Source organism: Drosophila teissieri, chromosome 3R (assembly GCF_016746235.2).
Source record: "Drosophila teissieri strain GT53w chromosome 3R, Prin_Dtei_1.1, whole genome shotgun sequence".
Classification (NCBI taxonomy): domain Eukaryota; kingdom Metazoa; phylum Arthropoda; class Insecta; order Diptera; family Drosophilidae; genus Drosophila; species Drosophila teissieri.
The window spans coordinates 28,742,412-28,763,209 of NC_053032.1; the positions used below are offsets into that span (position 1 = coordinate 28,742,412).

A 20,798-nucleotide genomic window follows, 5' to 3' on the forward strand; every position below is an offset into this window, starting at 1 on the left:
GAGACCGGAACGGAATGGGGCCAATGCAGCGCTAATGTTTGCCATGGCCACAAGTCGAAAGGGTAAAGCACTCGCCAACTCCCCACTGCCCACTGCCCAGTGCCCAGTGACCACTGTGCGTCCACATGAGTGTGCGTGTGCGACTGTGGAATTTTGGCAGCTTGAAAATTAATGGAATTCATGGCTACAGCTTGGCCTCCGTCCAGGTGCGTGGGTCAGTGCGAGGTGTCGGCGCCTCTCGACTACTGGCGACCACTGTGGGGCCATAAAAATGTTTCATTAGGTTCAAGGTTAGCCTGTGCACGGTGGGTGCGTGCATGGAAATTAATAAAAACAAGCTCGGAAGTCAACGGGGGATCCCAGGATCCCGGGATCCAGGGATCCCACGGCGGCACAATTTGCACTGTCATACGCAGGGCCGGATTCCCAGGCTGCGGAATTTCATTAGCCAACTTTCTGCCACAAAGTATGCTGCTGCAGCAGACTTTTGCGGCGCGCCGACGTGGCACCTTTCGAGCAGCACAATAAAATTTAATTTCCGTATTGTCGGCTTGGCTTTTATTTAAGCATTTCATTGGCAGCTCTTAACCCGCTCCCCAAACTGCTTTGCTCCTCCACTCCGCAGGTCTTTCGCTCCGCCATCGACTCGTCGTACCTGCAGATGCTCCAGGACTGGCTGATCTGCACCCTGCCAACGTTCCTGGAGCAGCCGGAGCAGCAGGGTGTCTGGGGCCTCAGCGTCATCTTTTTATCCGCCTCCATAAATCTGCATTTGATTAAACTATTTCCGCTGGTGCTCGGCATCGGGGCATCCAACTCTGCGGCAGCGGCAACAACGGCAACAGCAGCAACAACAGCAACAACTGGGGCAGAGGCAGCAGCTCCGGCGATGGCCCGAAAATTGGGTCAACACGAAATTGCATTGTTCGTGACAGCTGCACAAGATTTCCATGCGAAATTGAGTGGCGAGCAGCGGCAGCGTTTCCGCGAGGCCTTCGGCAGCTTCGAGCGGAGTCAAGTCTACGGCCGGATGTTGCAGCGCCTGTGATATGATACGCATATACTATGGCATGCCACACCATACGATATAGTCACGAGTGGATGGTGGCTAGCTGGCAGGGAGACCCAACTATTTATCTTGCGTTTAATTCCCAATCGCAGCTGAAAAAAGGAAAGGAGTCGAGTTTGGCAGGCGGCTAAACTTGCTGCAAAGACAAGCGCAAGCGTGAATAACTAATTGCCCCAAGCTGCGGAGAAAGTTTAAGCGGATGTCCCTCTTCCTTGCGCCTGCACTACTTCATCAACTCGGAGGACCCTTGGCGACCCCAGCGAACGGAAAGTTTTTTAATAGTTGGCGAATACAAAATTAATTTATGCTTTACATTATGTGTAACTAATATTTAAATTATTGCAAACGAATGTCCGCCACCCCGGCGCCCGGCGCCCACTTCCTAATCTGGTCGAAAGTTTAACGAGGCCAGCAGCGAGCGACCCGCAATTAATTCCTGCGGCTTTCGACAAGGACCCAGGACACGGAAATTATGTTCTTGCCAGTTTTCGGCCAAAGTTGATCATTTATTTATTATGACGCTGCCGGTTTGCTGGGCAAGAAATAGAATCCCACTCCCAGGAACGCTACTGGGCATTAGTATGCGCCTTAGCCAATTGCCGGCTAATTCCCAATCAAAGTTAATTAAAAATTCCATTATGCAAACACAACCCTACTCTTTGTATTCCCACTGTAATCAAAATACTAACCATATTGTTTAATAAAATAAAAATTGCTATTAAAACGAGTGCGGTACGGTGTCTTCGACTGGGGCGCATGGAAATGGAATGTTTGATTTTTGAAATGCATAAAAGCTGAGCCAAGTACTTTGCCAACTAACCGAGAAATTCGTTTTTTGGATTACCGAGCTGTATGCAAATCGGTTCGAACTTCGAACTTTTGCGCTTCTTACCTGCCATCCTGGCACATGTAACGTGGATCCGGCTCCTGAGCGTTTTCGCTTCTACGTTCTAGCGTCTTAACAACAAAGCGCATTAAAGTTGACAAAATGTTTCGTCCTCAAACTAGCGCCGAAGTGCTGGACTGGAAAAAAAGTTCAACTAGCCGGATTTTGCGTGAATATCTGATGCCCTGGAAAGTAGGCAAGCTTATAGTTTGTCATTAGTTTTTATCTCACAAAGTTTGCCATCATTTTGGTAACTAGCATTTTGTTATAATATTAAAAAATTAAAGATTGAAAAAAGATATTGGTATAATGATTATGGATAAAAACTATTTCCAGGGTATTATATCTCAGCTGTAGGGTATGCAAATGCTCTCAGTGCGTAACGGTTTTGCCGCCTGCGTGTCATTGTGTTTGTGTACCGAAATTGACAGATAAACTTTAGCTTCGACTGTGTGTGTGTGCGGGTGTGCGTGTGTGCGTGCGACAAGGACGGAAGATGGCTTTTGTGTGCATGCAAAGCTTGCCGGAAATTTGCCAGTTCAACGCGAAACGACAAAAAGCCGGTGGAGAAAAAATGGAGAAGGGAAGTTGCAGCACACACCCAAATGAACTGCAAAGCTGTTCAAAGTTGTTTTTCTGTTTTGGCGCGACCGCATTATGCAATCGAGCGGAGGTGGGCGTGTGTGTGTGTGTCTCTGTCTCACCCTGCCTCTCACTCGCACAGTTCCACGCTGTGGTGCTCTCTCGCTCTGGCGCACTGATTCAGTGTCAAGACAATGTGGCTATTGTCGCCATTATGCCGCACGCCAAGAGGCAATTTGGCCAATGCCTTGGCCATAAACTGCAACATTTGGGCTATCAGCATTTGGTTACGCTTCATTTGGCCAGAGAACCGTAGTGCCACACCCCCTTTTTGCGCCCCCTCGGGGGATTAGCAGTGCGAGCATGTGACTGACCGGAAAAAGCAGGTGGGCCGATTAAGTAGCCGACCCGTTTGCCGCCATGACCTACGCTCAGCAGGCGAGTGGCTCGAATGAATGAAAGCAGACTGCGTGGGTGTTGTGCCATTGCCACTCGTTCCGCTCGCTCTCTGCCGCTGTTAACTGTGAACTCACCACTTTTCGGAGTCCTTCTCTTCGCCGCTGCTCTCTTAAATGGGGAGAGCCGAACTGGAATCGGCACTGTTATCGCGTAGACTAGGTCAGTAGAGTAACAGTGCCGATGCCACTTCGTTCCGCACACACACGTAACCGCGAGTCCTTGGCATGCAGGATGTGCTGCGACAGCGCAGGATATGGCGCAATTTCTTAATAATCCGATGGCTTTAAGCATAAGATGGGAAAGCACGACGCGCGGGGCGACAACTGTTACACTCACAGTTATGATTATTGTTATTATGATAATGTCAGCAGCATGAGCAGTCCTTGTTGTTGTTATTCAGCTCGGCTTTGGCGTTATTGTTTGGCTATTTGCTCGGTGGGGAAACGACCTATCTTTGGGGCAAGCGGGAGGCCCCAAGAAATCACTGTAAAAAAGTATCCAATAGGGTGGTTATCCAAATGCGATTAAAATCAGTTTTGGATTACCTAGTTTTTTGTTGAAAGATAAGGTTTGTAAGGTTTTATTCCCTTTCAAGCAGCCATTTAAAATTAACTTAAGTGGGTTTTTCTGAGTGTACGAGAGGGCAGCAAAACTTTGGCCAGCGAAGCGTGCGCGTTTATGGCGCCAATAGTTGCCCAGCTTTATGCTGCCGACTTCCTGGTGCTCGCCCCACAGCCGCGAATCGATCCATTGGTTTTCCCGCCTCATTTGCAAAGACACTTGGAGCTCGGCTGTGGAGCCACCTGGGCCTGGGCCCGTACACTCCTTGATGCTCATTTGAAATTTTGATTACGCTGGCAACGCGCCGGAGAGGAACCTGTCAGCGACTGATACGCATTAATTACGTTACCTGGTGTAAAAGGCAACGCCTCGCCTCTAGACAGGGCCGCTTATTAAAATTGAATAAATTATGCAAAAGTGCGAGTGGCCAGGCAACGCGGAAAACGGGAGCTGGCACTCGTACTCTCGTACACACCCACATACATACATAGCCACATATACACGGCTCGACTCGATCCGCAAGATGGACAACGCATAATTAATTCCGGTCAGTCGCCGGCGTCAAGCGAAATGCAATCAGCATCTTAAGCTGCCAAAGTCAGGACCAAAGTCTCACCGACTTCGCAGGAGCTTCAGGAACAGTACTACTCACGTCATTCACGTGATGACAGCAGGTGGCTCTCGTTGGCAAAAGATCTCCTCAACGTGGGCTTGGTTGCGAGGAGATATCCTGGGTGAGCAGGTGAGGCCCATGCATAAATGAATGTATGAGTGAGTGAGTGGGAGTTCGATTGATTGCACAAATGCAGCAGTCAATCGTGGGCGATTTCAATGTGGCAACGCGCATATTCGACGAGTATATCAATTTCAAGTTTTACGCGCCACTAAATACCCATTGAATAGCCAGCGGCAACATTTGCATACTTCTATGCGTATGCCAATAGTTTGGGCCATGGCAATGCATTGCCTCATGAGCTGCAGGCCAACAAGTGTCAGTTTTGTTAACTCCCTTCGATGCAAATCAAAAATTCGTTTGTAGTTGTATTATTTAATTGTTTAACGGTTTACGCAAATAACAAACTGTGATAACATGGTCAACAATATGGCTTACACCAAGGGAGCATGTAGCACACTGCATTACATATATAACATTAAAAATAATTCAGAGATAATTCTACTGCCAATAATGATAATCTTTGGTAATCATTGCAGTCTGTATACACTGCCAATTTGAAAAGATATTATTGGGTTTATTATAATATCTTCTACGAGATGAATAAGCTAAGTAGCCTTAAATTACACACACGATATAGACATTGATTTCAATTAATCTAATTTAATATTTACAAAGTCCTCATATCTTATTTCTAGTCATTCGAAGAGCAATACTCCAATGCAGCGCTCGCTTGCAGTCCATTGATGGATTGGTCCCGTGTATTTGTCCACTTGTGTGCTCAGAGATTCGCTCCCTGTGACGGCAATTGGTTAATCACGTTTCCTTGATGCCTCTTGAGAGTGAATTTTAGACTCCAGTGGTGGAGGTCCTGGCACAGGACGTCTTGCGCGGCGGCGGCAAATCAGATGTGTAGTTCTGGTATCGGGACGAGCAGTTAACGGCCTGCAGAAAACCGGAGAAGGAGAGGAACTGAGAACTGAGAAAACTAAGAAAATCTTGGGAAATTGACAGGACTTAATGCTTTAATATGCATAGGGTACTGATGGCCCAGTGAATTCACAGTTCGGCCACAATATTTGATTAATGACGTGTTTGGATGCAGAGTCACTTTGGTGGCGTTTCGATGGGGGAAAGTGGGGCACTGGGAAATGGGGCGAAAGCTATTCCCATGTCAAGGCCCCTGGCTGCGATTGTTGCCGTCGCTTTGCATTTGAATGATTAGATTTGATTCAATATTCAATTATTAAAGTGGTTTGAGGTGTGGAAGTGCCGGCAGACAAGCATCGAATGGACCAGTTGCCTGGCAACTGGGAAGCTGGGATCTGCTATTTGGTATTTGGGATCTGTGAACTGGCATCCCTGCCGATTGAGGAGTGAGAGTTTTGCATATAAATGATTTATGAATTTGCGCTTTGATTGAACTGCCTAAAATTGTTGATTAGTGCCTCGTCACAGAGCCAGCAACTACAACAACAACAGCAGCAGCATCACAGGACTCGGGGGAAATGAATTACGGCTTTTGAACCGCCGGCAGTTGCGGTCCTCGGCTTCCCAGGTGCGCTGTGCATTCGCATTGTCTGCGCCCTGCTCATTATTCGATTACGGCAAATGGACAGCAGCGGAATGCTTTTAAAGCTGGTATTTGAATACGAATTCGCACCATATTTACTCACAACGAAACAGTCAAATATGTACCTTGTTAAGTTTTAGAGGCAGAACAAGACATGCTAGCAGCCAACAAAATAAAGGTTTTAGCATACTTAATAACACTACAGAGATAGAAAGTTAACTACAATATAATTGCAATAGTGTACAGAAGAGGGTAAAAAATTTTATAAACACGTGCCAGTATTAAATTGTATTTATAAAGAAATTGGTAAAAACAAATGTACTTCGCCTTACAGTTATGTTAATAGGTAGTTTTCTCAGAACTCACATCCTGATGCGTCGATGTCCTCATGCCAAGTCTATTGGATTGCAAGCCCTATGTGGATGATTTGGTTAGGGCGTGAAAAGGATGAAAGACCAATAGAAAAACCGACACATTTCGGCACATGAATAAATTACTAATCGAAGGCCAGTCACATGGCCAATTAATCAGATTGACATATTCCCAATCACGTGGTGTCCGGAAATGGCGAAAAAGGCATTCCAAACACGCTCGTGGCGCCAGCGGTAACAATAGCGAATAAAAAACAATACAAACAGTGGCTCGCAATTTAATTAACGTAATTAATCTAATTTAATGACTTGACAAACACATCAATTAGCGAAAGGCAAACCAAGACAGCATCAGCATCAGCAGTCCAGGAACACAATTTATATGCAAAGTGGCAAAAGCTGCGCCGAAAACGCGCAAAACACGAGAAACCCACGCACCGCAGCGGGAAAACAAATTAAAATATTAAAATTAAGCCACAAAATGATTGAAAGGAAATGTTGTGGGGTAAAAGTAAAATGCTCAGATCGATGAGTACAATGTACTATGGTACAGCTCCTGCTGTTCGCCTTCAGCCGCTTGTGTCTGTTTGTCCCTAAAGTAATTAAAAGTAAGTAAAGCAAAGTCACCCCCACCGCCAGTGGGCGTGGCTGTCCAGTGATTTGCCACCCGCAACGTTTCTTTATTCTGTTCTCTGTTTTCTGGTATTTTTTTTTCTTTTTTCGTGCGTTTATGCAAATGGCCGCTGACCAAAAGAATTAATGCGTCCCGAAAGTGAGTTGAATTGGAATGAGCCGCAATTCTCGGAGTCCAAAAACTGCGGGCAGCCTGTCAGCCGTCTGTTTTCACGTTTTTTGCGGGCGGTACGGAACATCAACGAATGTCAATGAATTTACAGGGGGGAATGCTATAAAAAGCCCGGCCAAGCAAAAAAATATAAAGCCCGTAATTCCCTTATTGTCTCAGTGCGTTGCTAATTTGGGAATATCTTTAAATAGCCAGCGAAACGGAAAGGAATCATTTGTAATTTAAAGCCCAATTATTGTGCCATTTCACGGAAAACTGTGGCATGCCAGCAAATGGAATGCCACATCGCTGCACTTCATTAAATTGATGAGACGAAAGATCTCTACACATACAATAATGGAAAATATTTGTTCCAAACACAACCAAAGGGGTTGAGGAGGCACTTTGCCCACTTCAATGCCCAACAGCTGCAAATCGTCTGCGGCGGCCTTAAAAATAGAGAAATGAAGATGGACGGTCCGGTGATGATCCGCTTGGCCGAAATTATTCTGTAAATTCTACCTATTTATATCGTAAATATAGATTTTGATGCCGATGACGATGCTGTGCGAGTAAACCCAAATTCGGCCCACGCGGCGTATGCGCGTTTTTCGCACTTAACTCATTAAAACGCTTGCCGCTGGCCCATCGAAATTTAATGGGAAAACACGCGCTGTTTTTTTTTTTTAAAAATTCTCCTCAATAGATTCTTTTTTGCTTTTGCTGTCCATTATGCTCGTAAATTATTTAATTGCATTTCAGATTTTTGATTTGAAATCAAAACATTTGCTCATTTAAAAACTCATTAGGAATAGTAATGGAAACGCGGTCGAGCGGAAATCAATGTTTATAGAAAAAATAAAACAAAATACAAATATCAAATATATGAAAAGGGTTTTGATGTTTGTCAGTCAATAAATCAATAAAATGGCCCACTTAAAATTACGACACATAAAAGTTTCCATCAAAAGCAATGCAAGCGAAAACAATGCTCTGAAAATATTCCATCGATATATTGACCGAGCACTCAGATGTCGCCACTCGAAGGACCCTTCTCGTCCAGCCCACGCCGAGTGCACCCACACCCACACCCAGCCCACTCACCTTGTAGAAGGCCTTCCGGAAATTCTCGGAGAGGAAGGCGTAGAGCAGCGGATTGATGCACGAGCTGCTGTAGGCCAGAGTCTGGGCGGTGACCTGGATGACGAGCTTGGTGAGGGTGTTCGTCTCGATGACGTCCAGCGACTTGAGCAGCAGGATGAGCTGTGCAATCGAGCCGAAGAATATGTTTCATTATTTACAATATAAATGGGCTTGAAATACATCCTGTATTGGCGACTTACCTGGACGGGCAGCCAGAGCGAGGCGAAGGCGATGACCACCACGACGACGAGGCGGGTGACCCGCTTGCGACCGCGCTGCGACTCCTTGGACATGCGGACGCCGGTGCCCTGGCGCCAGAGCCGCATGATCATGCGCATGTAGAGCCCGCTGATGATCATGAGGGGCAGCAGGTAGGAGGTGACGAAGAAGGTGACCTGGTAGGTGCGCGGACTGAGGAAGTCGTTCGGCGTGAAGGTGCACATGCCGTAGGTTATGTTCTTCTTTGCATCGTAGTCCACCTGCGGAAAGCGATGGGAAAGTGGTGGGTGGGAACTATGAGCAAACGTGTGCGATGTGGGAATCGAATATTGCGCATACGTCATGTTGCCGGTGACAGTTGCATGGCAGCCAAGCAACGTCAGACGGCCAACAGCCAACAGCCAGACATCGTAAATAAAACTAAACTGTCATACGAATAGTTCGGACGTCGACAACTAACTCGCAATCTCACTTTGTTTCTCTGTCGCTGACATTTGGCTGACAAATTGTTCAGCCGGAGTTTTGGATTTGGATAAAAGCGCAGTGGGTATGGCTATGGGCAATCAGGTTTTTGGGGCTTGTTATTTAGTGGGTAGATGGAGAATCTATTGGTCTGTTGACTAGACGAGACTGGTTTGCTGACGCTTAGGAGGGTCGTAAACTGCCTGGTGAGTCGTAAAAATATTCGCAGCCTTTTGTTTACATTTTTGTTTACAATCTCCGCCCCTTCACCGCGCAGTTCAATCGATGAATGCGTGTGGAAAATCGCATTTAAAAAATCTTCCCATTAATGCCGGCATGAAATGCTTACAAAAATGTTTGTTTATCGCCCGCCCTTGTTTTCGTTACACTGCGCGAGAGATGTTGCGTCCACAAATTAAGTTCGAACTCTGAATCTGAAATCTGCGCAACGTCAAGTGGCCAAGGCCACAGAAGTAGACAAATCATGGCCAGACCCTCCCGCTGATTTATGGCTTCATTTCGCTGCCATGTTCTCCGCAAAACCCAACGACTTAATAGACTTGACAAGCCATTAATGCCCTTCCCTCGTTCGCGAGAAATCAGCCAACAGCTGTCAATCAATGCCATGACCTGGAGATCGCATATCTAGTTACGCAGTCGGACATATGTGCCTTTATGATTATTATTTGATATCGATTTCTAATAAAAAGATAATGGCACACGCTCTCACAGGCTCTTTACATACATACATACATATATAGTGTGCATGTAGCTGGGCAATGTAATATGGAAATAATTAATAGCAAACTGTTAATTAACATGTTGATCAAACATGACTTAATTATGCCTTTTTATCGCCTGTTTCTTTGTATTTGCACACGCACACACTCGCACACGAGCACAAGCCAGATAACAAAGCAAAGCACACATATGAGCATTCAATGGTGGCCTCTATTTTTCCAGCTTAATCCTTAGACAAAGCAAAGCAAACACATAAACAAACAATAATGCCACCCATTGGAGCACTCTCTCCCCAACGAACGAGACAAAAATAACAATATAACGAAGCGTGAAATGCCATTTAATAAAATATTAGGTTACAAAAACAACACCAGGAGCAACAGTGGGCCATTTCCATCTCGCAGATAAAATAGCTCATCATCCGTGCGACGATGCGATGCGATTCGTTTAATTAACCGCGACCGTCGCTTTTGGCCAAGGAAAAGGGGAAACTCGGCGGCACAAACAAAAAGTTGGTCGTGTGTGATGTGGGACTCGCTTTATTGGCGCTGGGAAATCAGTGGAAAAAGCCCGCAGGCCAATTGTTAGTATCAATAGAAATGGGAACCCATGTCCGACCCTAATTACTTGTAGCTGATACTCGCAATGGAAAAATATGGTACTCAGTTTAACAAAAGTTTAATACTAGTTAATATGTTTAATATTAGTAAATGTGGCGAATATGTGCTGGCAAATAAAAGCCTAAGATGGAAGTCTGCTATTACGTTTTACTTGTATATCCTCAAAACCCCCGGCAGTCTGGTAAATACCCCTGTATTTCGATATCACCCGCTGATCTCTAGCCAAACAACTCAGATCTTGGTCGATTATTCCGCAATTAAATGGTTTCTCGCACTTTTCGCATCGATCATAAAAGCTTAATGTCCAAGAGGAGCACTTCAAGGTCGCCACCCGCGAAGACATTTATCATACGCAGTGTGCGCCCGAAGTTCGCAAGTGCAAAGTTTCCACAATGGCCGCTTGTTACGACTTATGACTGCACATGATTTACGCGCTTTTGGATCAACAGTTGAATTTGGAAATTTTGCAAACGAAAACGGATGGGAGGTGGGCAGATATGGGCAGATACCGCCAGTTGGCAAGTGTTTCTCGCTGGCTATCTGGTCCATAATTAAAAGTTTATGAATTCAAAATAGCAAATTAGTAACAAAAACAAATTCGGGCGCCGCGCATCCAGCGAAATTTTCAATATAAACACAAAACAGAAAACAAGATAAAAAGGGGAAACTTTAATAGGGGCATATAGTAAAAGCAAATGAGTTGTATCAGGATCGGTCGATTGAACGATCGCTGGCTTCTGCGGGGTCTTTGCCTTCTGGATTACGATCTCACAGAAGGCGGACCATCTATCTAGGTATCTATATATGTATGTATGTATGTGGCTATATCAGAACAGAAGGCAGCATTGACGTGCAGCGAGAGGAATCTAACGAGGTGACGATGATGGAAAGCAATAAATTTGCCTGGCCCGTGTTCTTCACAGCAGATTCAGGCACAGCAGGCCCACTCGTAACATTTCCACCATTCCTCCCACTCTTCCCCACTCCCACTCCCCACTCCCACTTACCACCACGTCATGGGTGAAGGCAACGGGCACCGACACCACCAGCACCACGATCCACAGAGTCACGATGGCAATCAGGGTGATGTTCTCCGTCCGCATCATCCGCGAGCGAATGGGATGGACCACGGCCAGGAAGCGATCGATGGACATCAGCACCAGCGTGTAGATGGAGGCGAAGGCGGTCACCACGATCAGGTACTGGACACTGCGGCACCAGAACCTTCCATATGGCCAGTAGTACACCATGTAGTCGGTGGCCGTGAAGGGAATGCAGAGGATTACGAACATCAGATCAGCGGCAGCCAGATTCACAATCATCAGGTTGGTGGTGGAGCGCATGTTGTTGTTGAATACCACCACCAGGATGACCAGCAGGTTGCCAAAGAATCCCGTGATGGCGATGACGCCGAAGAAGAAGCCCACTATCCACGGCAAGGTGCCATTGATGGCCAGCCACTCTTCGTCGGTGAAGAACGAGGTGATGTTCTCCTCACTTCTGGTTGCATTCAGGCTAATATTAGCCAGCAGTGCGGTGTTCTCCATGTTTTCACAGCTTTTTAGTTCACAACTTTCTGGATCACTTTGCACTGGCTATTGGCGATTTCGCTTGATTGTCACGGGACATTTTCAATTTTGGGCTCTTTTTCGCTCACAGTTCATCGAACGCAAATAAGAAATTTCCAATTAGGAGAGTTTCACAAAGCAGCCGTCACAAAAATTCAATTATCATGCGCAATACGACGACCGTTGAGCTCCGGAGACCTCAAATACGTTCCGCATACGCCGTGTGGCATCGAATCGAACCGGAATTGTTCGCAACGTGGCGGGTAGCAAAAGCAATTTGGTCCTTGCCCGATAACGGTAATTGTAGGTGGGTAGCACAGGTAAGACAACAATAAAGGACAGCACACAAGGAGCTCTCAGGGTGGCGAGAAGCGAGAAGAGGGTGCGAGTTCAAAGGTGAGGGCACGTGCAAATCGGCACCGACACCACAAGCAAACTGTGCCGAGTCACACCCTGACGACAAGGACACCGAGGTGTCCTTAGGTTCGAGGACCACGTTGCTGCACCTACACCATAAATTCAATATGATGTCTTCCTTGCCTTTCGCTTCGTTTCTGTTTACATTTCTCGTTTGCTTTTTTTCTTTATTGACAAGCGAACGGCATAAATTTTGGGGCTATGGCCAAAAAACAGCGTTCCTATTGTTGCTACCGATTGTTGCGCCGCCGAATGCTATATATTTTCGATTTTATACTAGTATTTTTGGCCAATTTGAAAGTCCACACTGCTCGCGTCCGTATCCAGCGCCCAACTGATTGCTGGCTGAGCTTGTTGAGGAATACTTCGATGCCTCGGCGGCGGCGGCAACGGCGGCGGCGGCAAAACGCCGGCAGCGACGCCAGCCATCCCAGCAAGAATAATGGCAACAATAGCAACAACCAGCGCCGCTGGCTTCTGTGCGTGTGAGCGTGTGATGCTTTTGGGTGGCCGCCGGAGCCACCTCTTCCTCCTCCTCCTCATCCACATTCCCATTCCCATTCGTATCCAAACCCAATCCCCATCAGCTGGGCTGGAATGTTTGCTCTTGCTGCTCCCACAGCTAAACTGCCGAGCTGCTGGCCCAGTTGAATGGGCAACGCGCCACAGCCACAGCCACAGCAATTGTCGGGGCAATCACTAGTTGTTCTGGGTCTGCGCCCGCTGTCTTCCATTGTCCTGCACAGCTGGATGTCCTGGCTGATGTCGTCAGCCTCGTCGGCTGCACAGCTGGCGTCGTCGCAGCTCTGCCGCGCTTAGTACATTGCTTAATTTCTCTGATTAACTGCTGGCAGAGGTGGAAAAACAAAAAACAACAAAAAAGTTGGCACGCGCTCATTTCCACGCCCCCAATTGTACACCGAAAAAAAAAATGTATTCTGTCAAGTCTTCTATATAAATAGATGATGAATTCTAATGACTAGTGGTTATACATTACTACAAAGAATTCTAGTGACTAATAGTTATGAATCACTACGATGAATTCTAATGACCAGTAGTTATAAATTACTACTTAATTTAAATATAAATATTTTGTATATATTAATGTATATTTTACATATATATATGCATCCAGATCAGATGCGGACTAAGGTGCTCTGCTTTTTAGCGGTGCAAGTCAGATGGGATCCACTGGTTTAACACCTTTGGTCGCCGGGGATGGCTTGTCACAACATTATATAACCGCAGCCGGCAGATATCCGAGCTCGGTCTTGGCCTAGGTTAAGTCCTCGCCTCATTTACATGCTTTTTATTGCCGCTGCCAACGCAATGCTCACCTGTCACCTGCAGACGTCGACGTCGACGGCGCAGTCGGCTGCTGCGTCAGCGGCAGCTGTGGCCCCCATCAAACCTGCGGCGGGCTGTCCTGTCGCCTGGCATTGCTGGCTGATGTGAGTGTAGGTGGGGCGTGGAGTGTGGGGCCATGGCTCAGTGCACCCCTGACGAGGACGTCGCCAGGCTGATGAGATTAAATGCGAATTAAGCACCACGAACAACAAACAGCGGCTAAAAAAATAAACCAAGAAATCACACGGAGACAATGGCAGAGGCAAGCAGCAAAAGGCGGCATTATGTTTATTTAATGTGCAGCACTGCGGACTTAATGAAGTCTTTAATTCTTAATGCAGCTTCATTGCCTATTTAAATGGCCAACAGTTGCGATGAATTGGATGAATTTTCCAGTCGAAAACCGAAGGCGCCATCTTGCCCACTTGTCACATTTCATTGCATACTTTGCGGCTGGCAAACAAAATCGACCGGAAATAGATCAAGAATAGCGGTCCATAGTCTACCAGTCTCGTAGTTAATTTCCTTTAACAAAGTCACTTAATATCATCCTTTAATTACAAATCCCATAAATATATACTTAAACATAATTTTCGATGCTAAAGTTTACATAAACCAGATTCGCCAACCATTTCCACGAACACCCATCACCTTGAAGCACAACTCTCGCAGCGTTTTAGCTGAAATGGAAAGCATTATTCGAGGCGCACACTTAAATTAGCATCTAAATAAACGACTACCAGACACGAGAGTTGGGGACCACATCAGATCACATCGCCATCCGCATCCGCATCCACATCCGCACACACTCGAAAATTCCACTCTGCATTTTCCCTTTTCCACGGGAGAAGCAACAATTTTTGTGATGTCAGAAAACTTTCGACGTGATTGAAATGCTTTTTAATTTTTCATCAAAATCATTTCATTGCGTCAAAATTGTTTGGGTGCTCCTGAGCGGCATGATAATCCGTATGGCGCACACACCCACACACACACACAGGATTGAAGGACCCATCTTGCAGGGACATTGAGCTTAACCTTTTTCGTGTGCTGCGATGGATTGGTTCATTTTTGGCATAATCATGCGATAGGGATTACAAGTCTCTGCCAGGGACACGAACTTCTGGTGTCGTCAAGGGAACAACAGTGGGAGGAGGGCTATTTTTAGCGAAATGCTCTTAAACTATCACATTTCCTCTCAAATAAATAATATTTTTAAAAGCTACAGAAGTCCATGAAAAGTTTAAAATCTCGTATATGATAAGAACCTTGAGTGGAAACTGCGGAGGGGTACCACTGTTCGCTTTGGCGAAGTCAACCTGGAACAAAAATGATGGATTATCGCTTTTTGCGCTAACGTTCACATGTTTTTATTTACTTGTATATAGCCCGCCCCGAAACCTGACCCTTTTTTTTTTTTTGGGCATCTGCCGGGGGAATTAATAAATGTAAATCCGCCTGGGAGAATGGCCAAAAAAGAAGGCATCGGGTATGCTTAAGCCACACAAAAGACCACACTAATCGCTTTTTTCTCTGTTTTTTCTTTTTCTGTACGGTGGGCGCAACTCTACGGATTTGGATTGGAAATGCCTGGGTTTTTGGGGTCGATGGCAAAAGGCGGTACGGCGACACAACTTTTACACAGCTTTTGCTATTTAATCATTCAAATTGACTTTTTTGCCAGCCCGATGGACGTTAATTTTGAAATCCCTTTTTAAACGCTGCCCACCAGGCGGTTATTCCGCAAGTTCTACGCTCCACGCTCCACGCTCGCGGCTTATAAGTTTTTAGCCCCTCGCTCATTTCGTTTTAATTTTTTTTCGTACTTTCCGCGAATTTTCTATCCCTTTTTTGTTTTTCCGCTGGCGCACTTAGAATGCGCTGAGTTTGCATTTGGCTTTCATTTTGCCATTTCACCGACCAACCGACCAACCGACCGACCGAGCGACCGACCGCCATTCTTCTAGCTTGCCGACTTCCCTTTTTAGTTTTTTAATCAAGATGTTTTAAATGCGGCCACGCCAGTGAATGATGGATTCCATTTTGTCTTTTTTCGCTCTCGGCCCCCACCGCCAAACAAAGTAAACAGAAAGTTGGTTGCCGGGTTCGGCAAAGATTTATGCAGATAATAAAATGAGTCTTCAAATGAATAATCAAGTTTTGCATGCCTGGCTGACGGTTCCACCGCTCATAATTAAGGTCCGTCCTTGGGCCCAGTTTACCAGTGCCCCTTTCCCAGTATACCAGTGCCCAGTGTCCAATGCCCAGTTACCAGTTACCAGTATTCAGTTCCCAGTTGGGTTCATTCGATGATGGAGCAGCTTTTCGAGAGCATTCAGCTTTCAAAAGGCAATACAAATTTGCCGAATTCAAGTCAAGGACTGCCAACAGCGAAGCGTTCTTAAAGTGGCACGGCAATTTAGCAGCGGGGACTTTACCTGGACAAACTTTATAGAAAATTAAATTTTCTAGTGCTTCGCCGTTTTATTGCCGCCGCCGCTTTATTGTTACTTGCATTTGCAAAGGTGCAGGACAATAAAATGTCGCGATGTCGGGCGGTCATAACTTTGCGGATGCCAGGAGGAGAGAAGGCCCAAACACGATGGCCACAGCCACAGCAACTGCAACTGCAACTTGTTAGACTTCCGCCTTCCGTTTCCCTGGTCACCCAAGGCTTTTTTGTTTTTATTAACTTCCGTGAGAAATGCGATTTTTACGCGCAGCTGGCGCTATTGTGAGCGAAATATTGCTGGAGCTGCAGGAGCGGGAGGATCTGCAGGACACACTTGTTGCCATTGTTGAGATACAAAATTAACTTTTACGCTTTATTACCGCAAGAATGGTGAATGGTGAAACAAAACAAATCTTAAGTTGCAACTGCACTTTGGAAATTCTCCAACGCCAGCCACACCATGGCATGAACTTCTGTTTTCTACTACTGTTGCTCTAACTGCTCTGTGTCTGCGTCTGTTTTATTTGGACTTGTTTCCGGAGTCGCCGCTTTTTGTCGCCGGCATCCGGAGGCCATCAAAATTGCCGGAAGCGCGAGCCGGGCAGTCAGTGGCATTGTCATCAACTCAATTACATTTGCGACCGACTCCTTGCAGCCGAAGGATGCCACGCTTTTGTTCGCTGACTGATGACAGCACCGCCTAAACAAGCCGCACAATACGCGCGGCGTCGCTGGCTTTTATCTGGCCACGCCCCCCTGCCCACATCTGCCCCCAACTCCCAACCCCCCCTCACCCCCTCGAATCCATTGTGTCCTGTCTCGTGTGACGGATGCGACAGGAAGCGTTGCGAGTCTTGATAGTCCGACTCCGGCAACAAAGGCTGCGAAGCGGCAACAAAAAAAAAAGGCGACTGGAGTTGGGAGTTGCAGAAGCACCTTTTCGTATATCCATGGCGCCATAATTTACTGCTTCCCCTCAACCCTCAACCCTCAACCGGAGCCTCCGTAATCTATGGGCATGCCGCTGCGGCAGCGGAAATGTTTCACAGAGATTAGCACAACATGTCAGCGTTTTGATTTACCTGCTTGCCCAGAGATTCCACTCCACAACCTCAGCCACCTGAGCACCGGTAACTAAGAGGCTCAGGTTCATCGAATGTGTATCAGTATCTGTGCCGTTATCGGATTCAGTTTCAGTATCATTAGCCAAGTTTATGTGCGCCCCCCCTCCATTTCCAATGCAAATTGAAACGACTGCGACACGGCATGCGAACGGCAGGTGCTCATCTCCAATCGCTCCTCGAGCGGATTATCCAGGCACAGGTGCGTCTCCACGTGCAGGAGTCGGGTGCCCAGGCGCATCCAACGTTGCGACCTCCTCGCGGTCTCATTGCGGCCACACGGCTCCAGTGCTACTCGCATCCCGAGTCCCACAGTCAGGCAGAATTCTCGCTGGGTGCTCAGTTGGCCACTCTGGCGCAGCAGGCTCCACTGGGTGATGTCGCTGAGGTAGCAGCTGGCCAGGATCAGCGGCGAGTCCTGGTGTCTGGCGTGCACACACCGATCCTCGTTCCGCAACGTTCCCGTGGCCGACAGCTCGTCGAAGTGCAGCCTGCGAGTTGATTGAGCGTTAGTTATTTTTCAATTAACCATAACTCAGATAACTGAGCACACAGCTCATAAAAATGTAACTATTGGCACAAATGTTATAAATATAATAATGAAAGCTGCAATCATAACTAAATATTAGATATAACTACAATATAGTTAAGTTATTTCCATATAACTTTAAATTTATGCATTCCTTATGCAGCCAATATTTTTTCCAGTGCACTGACCTTAGTTCGGGGCTGACATGCCGCAGATACCACTCGAAAGGATGGCACTGCCGCTCCGTCCGCATCCGCTGCAGCTCATCATAGGTGTGATCCAGTGGAATTCGCCTGGCCGCCGGCCTCAGTGCGTAGAACATATTTTTATACTCGTCCAGCCAGGACTCGGCTATGATTTTTGAGTTGCTGGGGAAGGAGAGTTCAATCAGCATGTGATTGGAATGTTTATATTAAACGGGCAGCCGGGCAGCAATGAAATTGAAAAATTCCAGAGGCGGCGCGGCCATTTCACACCTAATCCCCGACCTCGGACTCGGACTCACTGCAGATAGATTTCCTGGGCCGGACTCAGCTGCTGGTCGAATTGCGATGGGAAGTCGAAGGCGTGGCGGCGGCGGAAGATGTGTCCGATTCGACTGCAGGGCACGATCTCAATTTGTCCGCCGCAAAGCCACAGTTTAATGGCCAGCTCGATGGACTCGCCGCCCCAGATCTGCAAGGGATGAATGTGGACAACTGTATTCAGTATTCACTGAGAAATGTGGCAGAGGGTAGCGGCATTCTCGGCATTCGACATTAGCAATTAGAGCGCTTGACACCGGCTAATTGGGTTTTCTCACCTTCAGATACGGATTGAAGCTGCCCAGCTCAAGGAACCAGTCGCGTGACATCATCAGCACACCGCCAGCGAAGGCAGGACTCTGGTAGGGCATCTCCAGGCGCTCCTCACTGGCCAGCTGCCGTTTCAGCCAGTGGAAGTGCAGGGACCAGTCGAATCCGCCCTTCAGCAGCTCGTTGCCCTTCCGGTAGCTCAGCGTGGTCGGATCAATGGGGTCAAGTAGTGGACTAACCGCCAGCTTGGTACTGCCAGCCAGTCGCTCCAGCAGCGGCTCCAGCCAGCCCTCGTTCACCTCGCAGTGGCTGTCCAGGAAGAGCACATAGCGTCCACTGGCCAGGGAGGCGCCCCTGTTGCGCGACCAAATCAGGCCCATGCGCTCCTCGTTCCTGAGGAAGATGAGCCGCAGGCGTTGCCTCGACCCGAATACTCCGCCCATCCAGCGCCCGAGGTCGTCCAGCAGGGTCACTGTTAATTGAGCGATAAGTGCCACCCTATTGCGTAAGTGGGTTCAATGGCCTACCATCCCGCTGACTGCCGTCGTCCACCAGAATTAGCTCGTGTAGATAGTCCTCCGGCGTGCGAAGCAGCAGGGAAACAATGGTGCGCAGCAGCATGGAACGCGCTTCATTGTGGAAACTGATCACCACACTCACACTGGCCTCCAAAAGGGGCGGAAGTATTGGTTTTCGAGTGGTGCAACTAAGTGGGGGATACATTTTAATAATAGTTATATTAAGTGTTTTTATTTCCCATACCTATTATGCCTTGTCACGGGCAACTTACGTATAAGACCCAAAGAGTTACTCAGTTCAATATTATATTGGTAAAAGTCCTCCGTTGTTTCTGGAGTTTGCGATATGAATACACGCCAGTCCAGGTAGTTATGCCCACTGACATTTTTGTAAGCTAACAGCTAAGAAAACACTCCAATGATATTTCACAATCTTAAATATGTATAACTTAACTCACTTCACTTGTGTATATAGCATTATAGCGATCATTCCGTATAAATATAACTAAGAAAACCAACTGACAGATGAGGAATGCAATGATATAGAAGCCGCAACGCCGAGGACTGCAATATTTTCCAGCCGCGTACATGACGAATATGTTGAGCAACTGCTGTGCTTCCCATTTGGGTGCCACATGGCGCTCCAAGTGGTCACAAGTCGGGCCGAAAAGCGAAACTAAATCGCCGCGTTAGCGACTTCACGCTTTGCCTTATAACTTTTGGTCGGCCGCCTTTCATATTATCACCTCCGAGGAAAAAGCTTGTTTCTATATTTAATTTCCTCCAGCTTTTTTACTTAGCTGCCTCTTGTTGTTGCGTTACACGCAGAATGCCCCAATCGTGGCTACCCCAACGCCATATCATCGGTATATGTCACACTTGTCATTGATAAATGCTCGATAAGTCTGGCAAATATTTGTGTGCAGCTCGCAAGGTGTTAATTGCAGCCAAACGAAACTATCTATTACCCATGAGCTGTCAGTTTTTCGGGGAGTTTTGGTAGATTGGGGGGTTATGGGGGCTATGGGGGCAAAGGGGGGCTATGGGGAATGGACAGGTGAGCAAGAGCATGTTATCGATGATATTTCATTCATGGCCCTTGGCGCAATTCGCTATCAAACATTTACAAGTTTTTATCCAGCTGATTGTGATTGAATGTTATTGATATACGAGAAATGTGTAGCTGTGAAGCAGAAACATCGTTTATTAGATAATTGTAATTCGAGTTTCGCCACGGGTAATGGAATGCACTCTCATTTGTTTAAATTATGTTTGCACTATAATTGCATTATTACTGTGTGTGTGTGCACTGGGTTGAAAATATATTTTGCAATTCATATTTTCGCCATCGCAATTAATTGAGTGTAATGATTTGCACAATTTTCCACCCACTCATTATATACTGATTTGTTTTATTTCGCCGAACGGCAAACATAATTGTCGCTGATTTGCGCCCGGTAACATAATAATATGATGGACTTGCAAATATAGACTGCTTCCTATGTCAATCAGTTCATGGCACATACATCTGCCCCGGAGTGAATTCAATTGGCTACCAAATGGCCGGCGAACTCACTCGCATATTGGCATTCCCTTTTTTATGGCCGTTTTCTAGCTGCCATAAATATTTCAATGGCCAGCGTCGCGTCGGTTACGATTCACAGCCACGTCTCTATTCAAGGGGGGAAAAAGAATGGGGAAACTGGAGGAGATACACACACTCAGCAGACACCATTGTCCATATTGGTTAGTGTCCGAGTTTGCTGGCGGGATAGACCGGAAGCCCCGCCTCCGCCTCCGCCTGCGCCATCAGTGATGTGATTTTATTTAAAATTGTTAGGCAAAGCGGAAGTAACTCATTCAGTTAGCAACAAAATCAGGCGCCATGCCTGGGCCAAATTGGAGTGTG

General features: G+C 46.8%; 3 protein-coding genes across 5 annotated transcripts in view; 1 reads left to right on the top strand and 2 right to left on the bottom strand.

Moving 5' to 3' along the window:
* The window catches only part of LOC122622656, a 39,723-nt gene extending 37,926 nt beyond the window's left edge, over positions 1-1,797 (top strand). The window contains exon 29 of the mRNA XM_043801273.1: positions 626-1,797. Coding sequence (XP_043657208.1) covers positions 626-1,048 — 423 coding nt within the window. The 3' untranslated portion in view covers positions 1,049-1,797. The remainder of the gene's footprint in view (positions 1-625) is intronic.
* A 2,831-nt stretch (positions 1,798-4,628) lies between these two features.
* LOC122619912 (allatostatin-A receptor) lies at positions 4,629-12,442 on the bottom strand. Of its 2 annotated transcripts, none has more exons than XM_043797127.1 (4): positions 11,151-12,442; positions 8,302-8,580; positions 8,063-8,221; positions 4,629-5,175 (listed from the first exon to the last, which is right to left on the bottom strand). In XM_043797127.1, the coding sequence occupies exons 1-4, from the start codon at positions 11,688-11,690 to the stop codon at positions 5,080-5,082; spliced, it is 1,074 nt and encodes a 357-aa protein (XP_043653062.1). In that variant the 5' UTR covers positions 11,691-12,442; the 3' UTR covers positions 4,629-5,079. The 2 variants fall into 2 exon arrangements, with proteins under 2 accessions (XP_043653062.1, XP_043653063.1); XM_043797128.1 differs by lacking the exon at positions 11,151-12,442 and adding an exon at positions 9,667-9,744.
* Positions 12,443-16,736: 4,294 nt separating this feature from the next.
* Positions 16,737-19,485, bottom strand: LOC122621081 (putative polypeptide N-acetylgalactosaminyltransferase 13). Of its 2 annotated transcripts, XM_043798828.1 has the most exons (8): positions 19,348-19,479; positions 19,134-19,291; positions 18,899-19,077; positions 18,380-18,843; positions 18,083-18,252; positions 17,766-17,945; positions 17,010-17,539; positions 16,737-16,951 (listed from the first exon to the last, which is right to left on the bottom strand). In XM_043798828.1, the coding sequence occupies exons 1-7, from the start codon at positions 19,477-19,479 to the stop codon at positions 17,140-17,142; spliced, it is 1,683 nt and encodes a 560-aa protein (XP_043654763.1). In that variant the 3' UTR covers positions 16,737-16,951; positions 17,010-17,139. The 2 variants fall into 2 exon arrangements, with proteins under 2 accessions (XP_043654763.1, XP_043654764.1); XM_043798829.1 differs by having other exon boundaries at positions 16,737-17,539; positions 19,348-19,485.
* Positions 19,486-20,798: the final 1,313 nt, after the last annotated feature.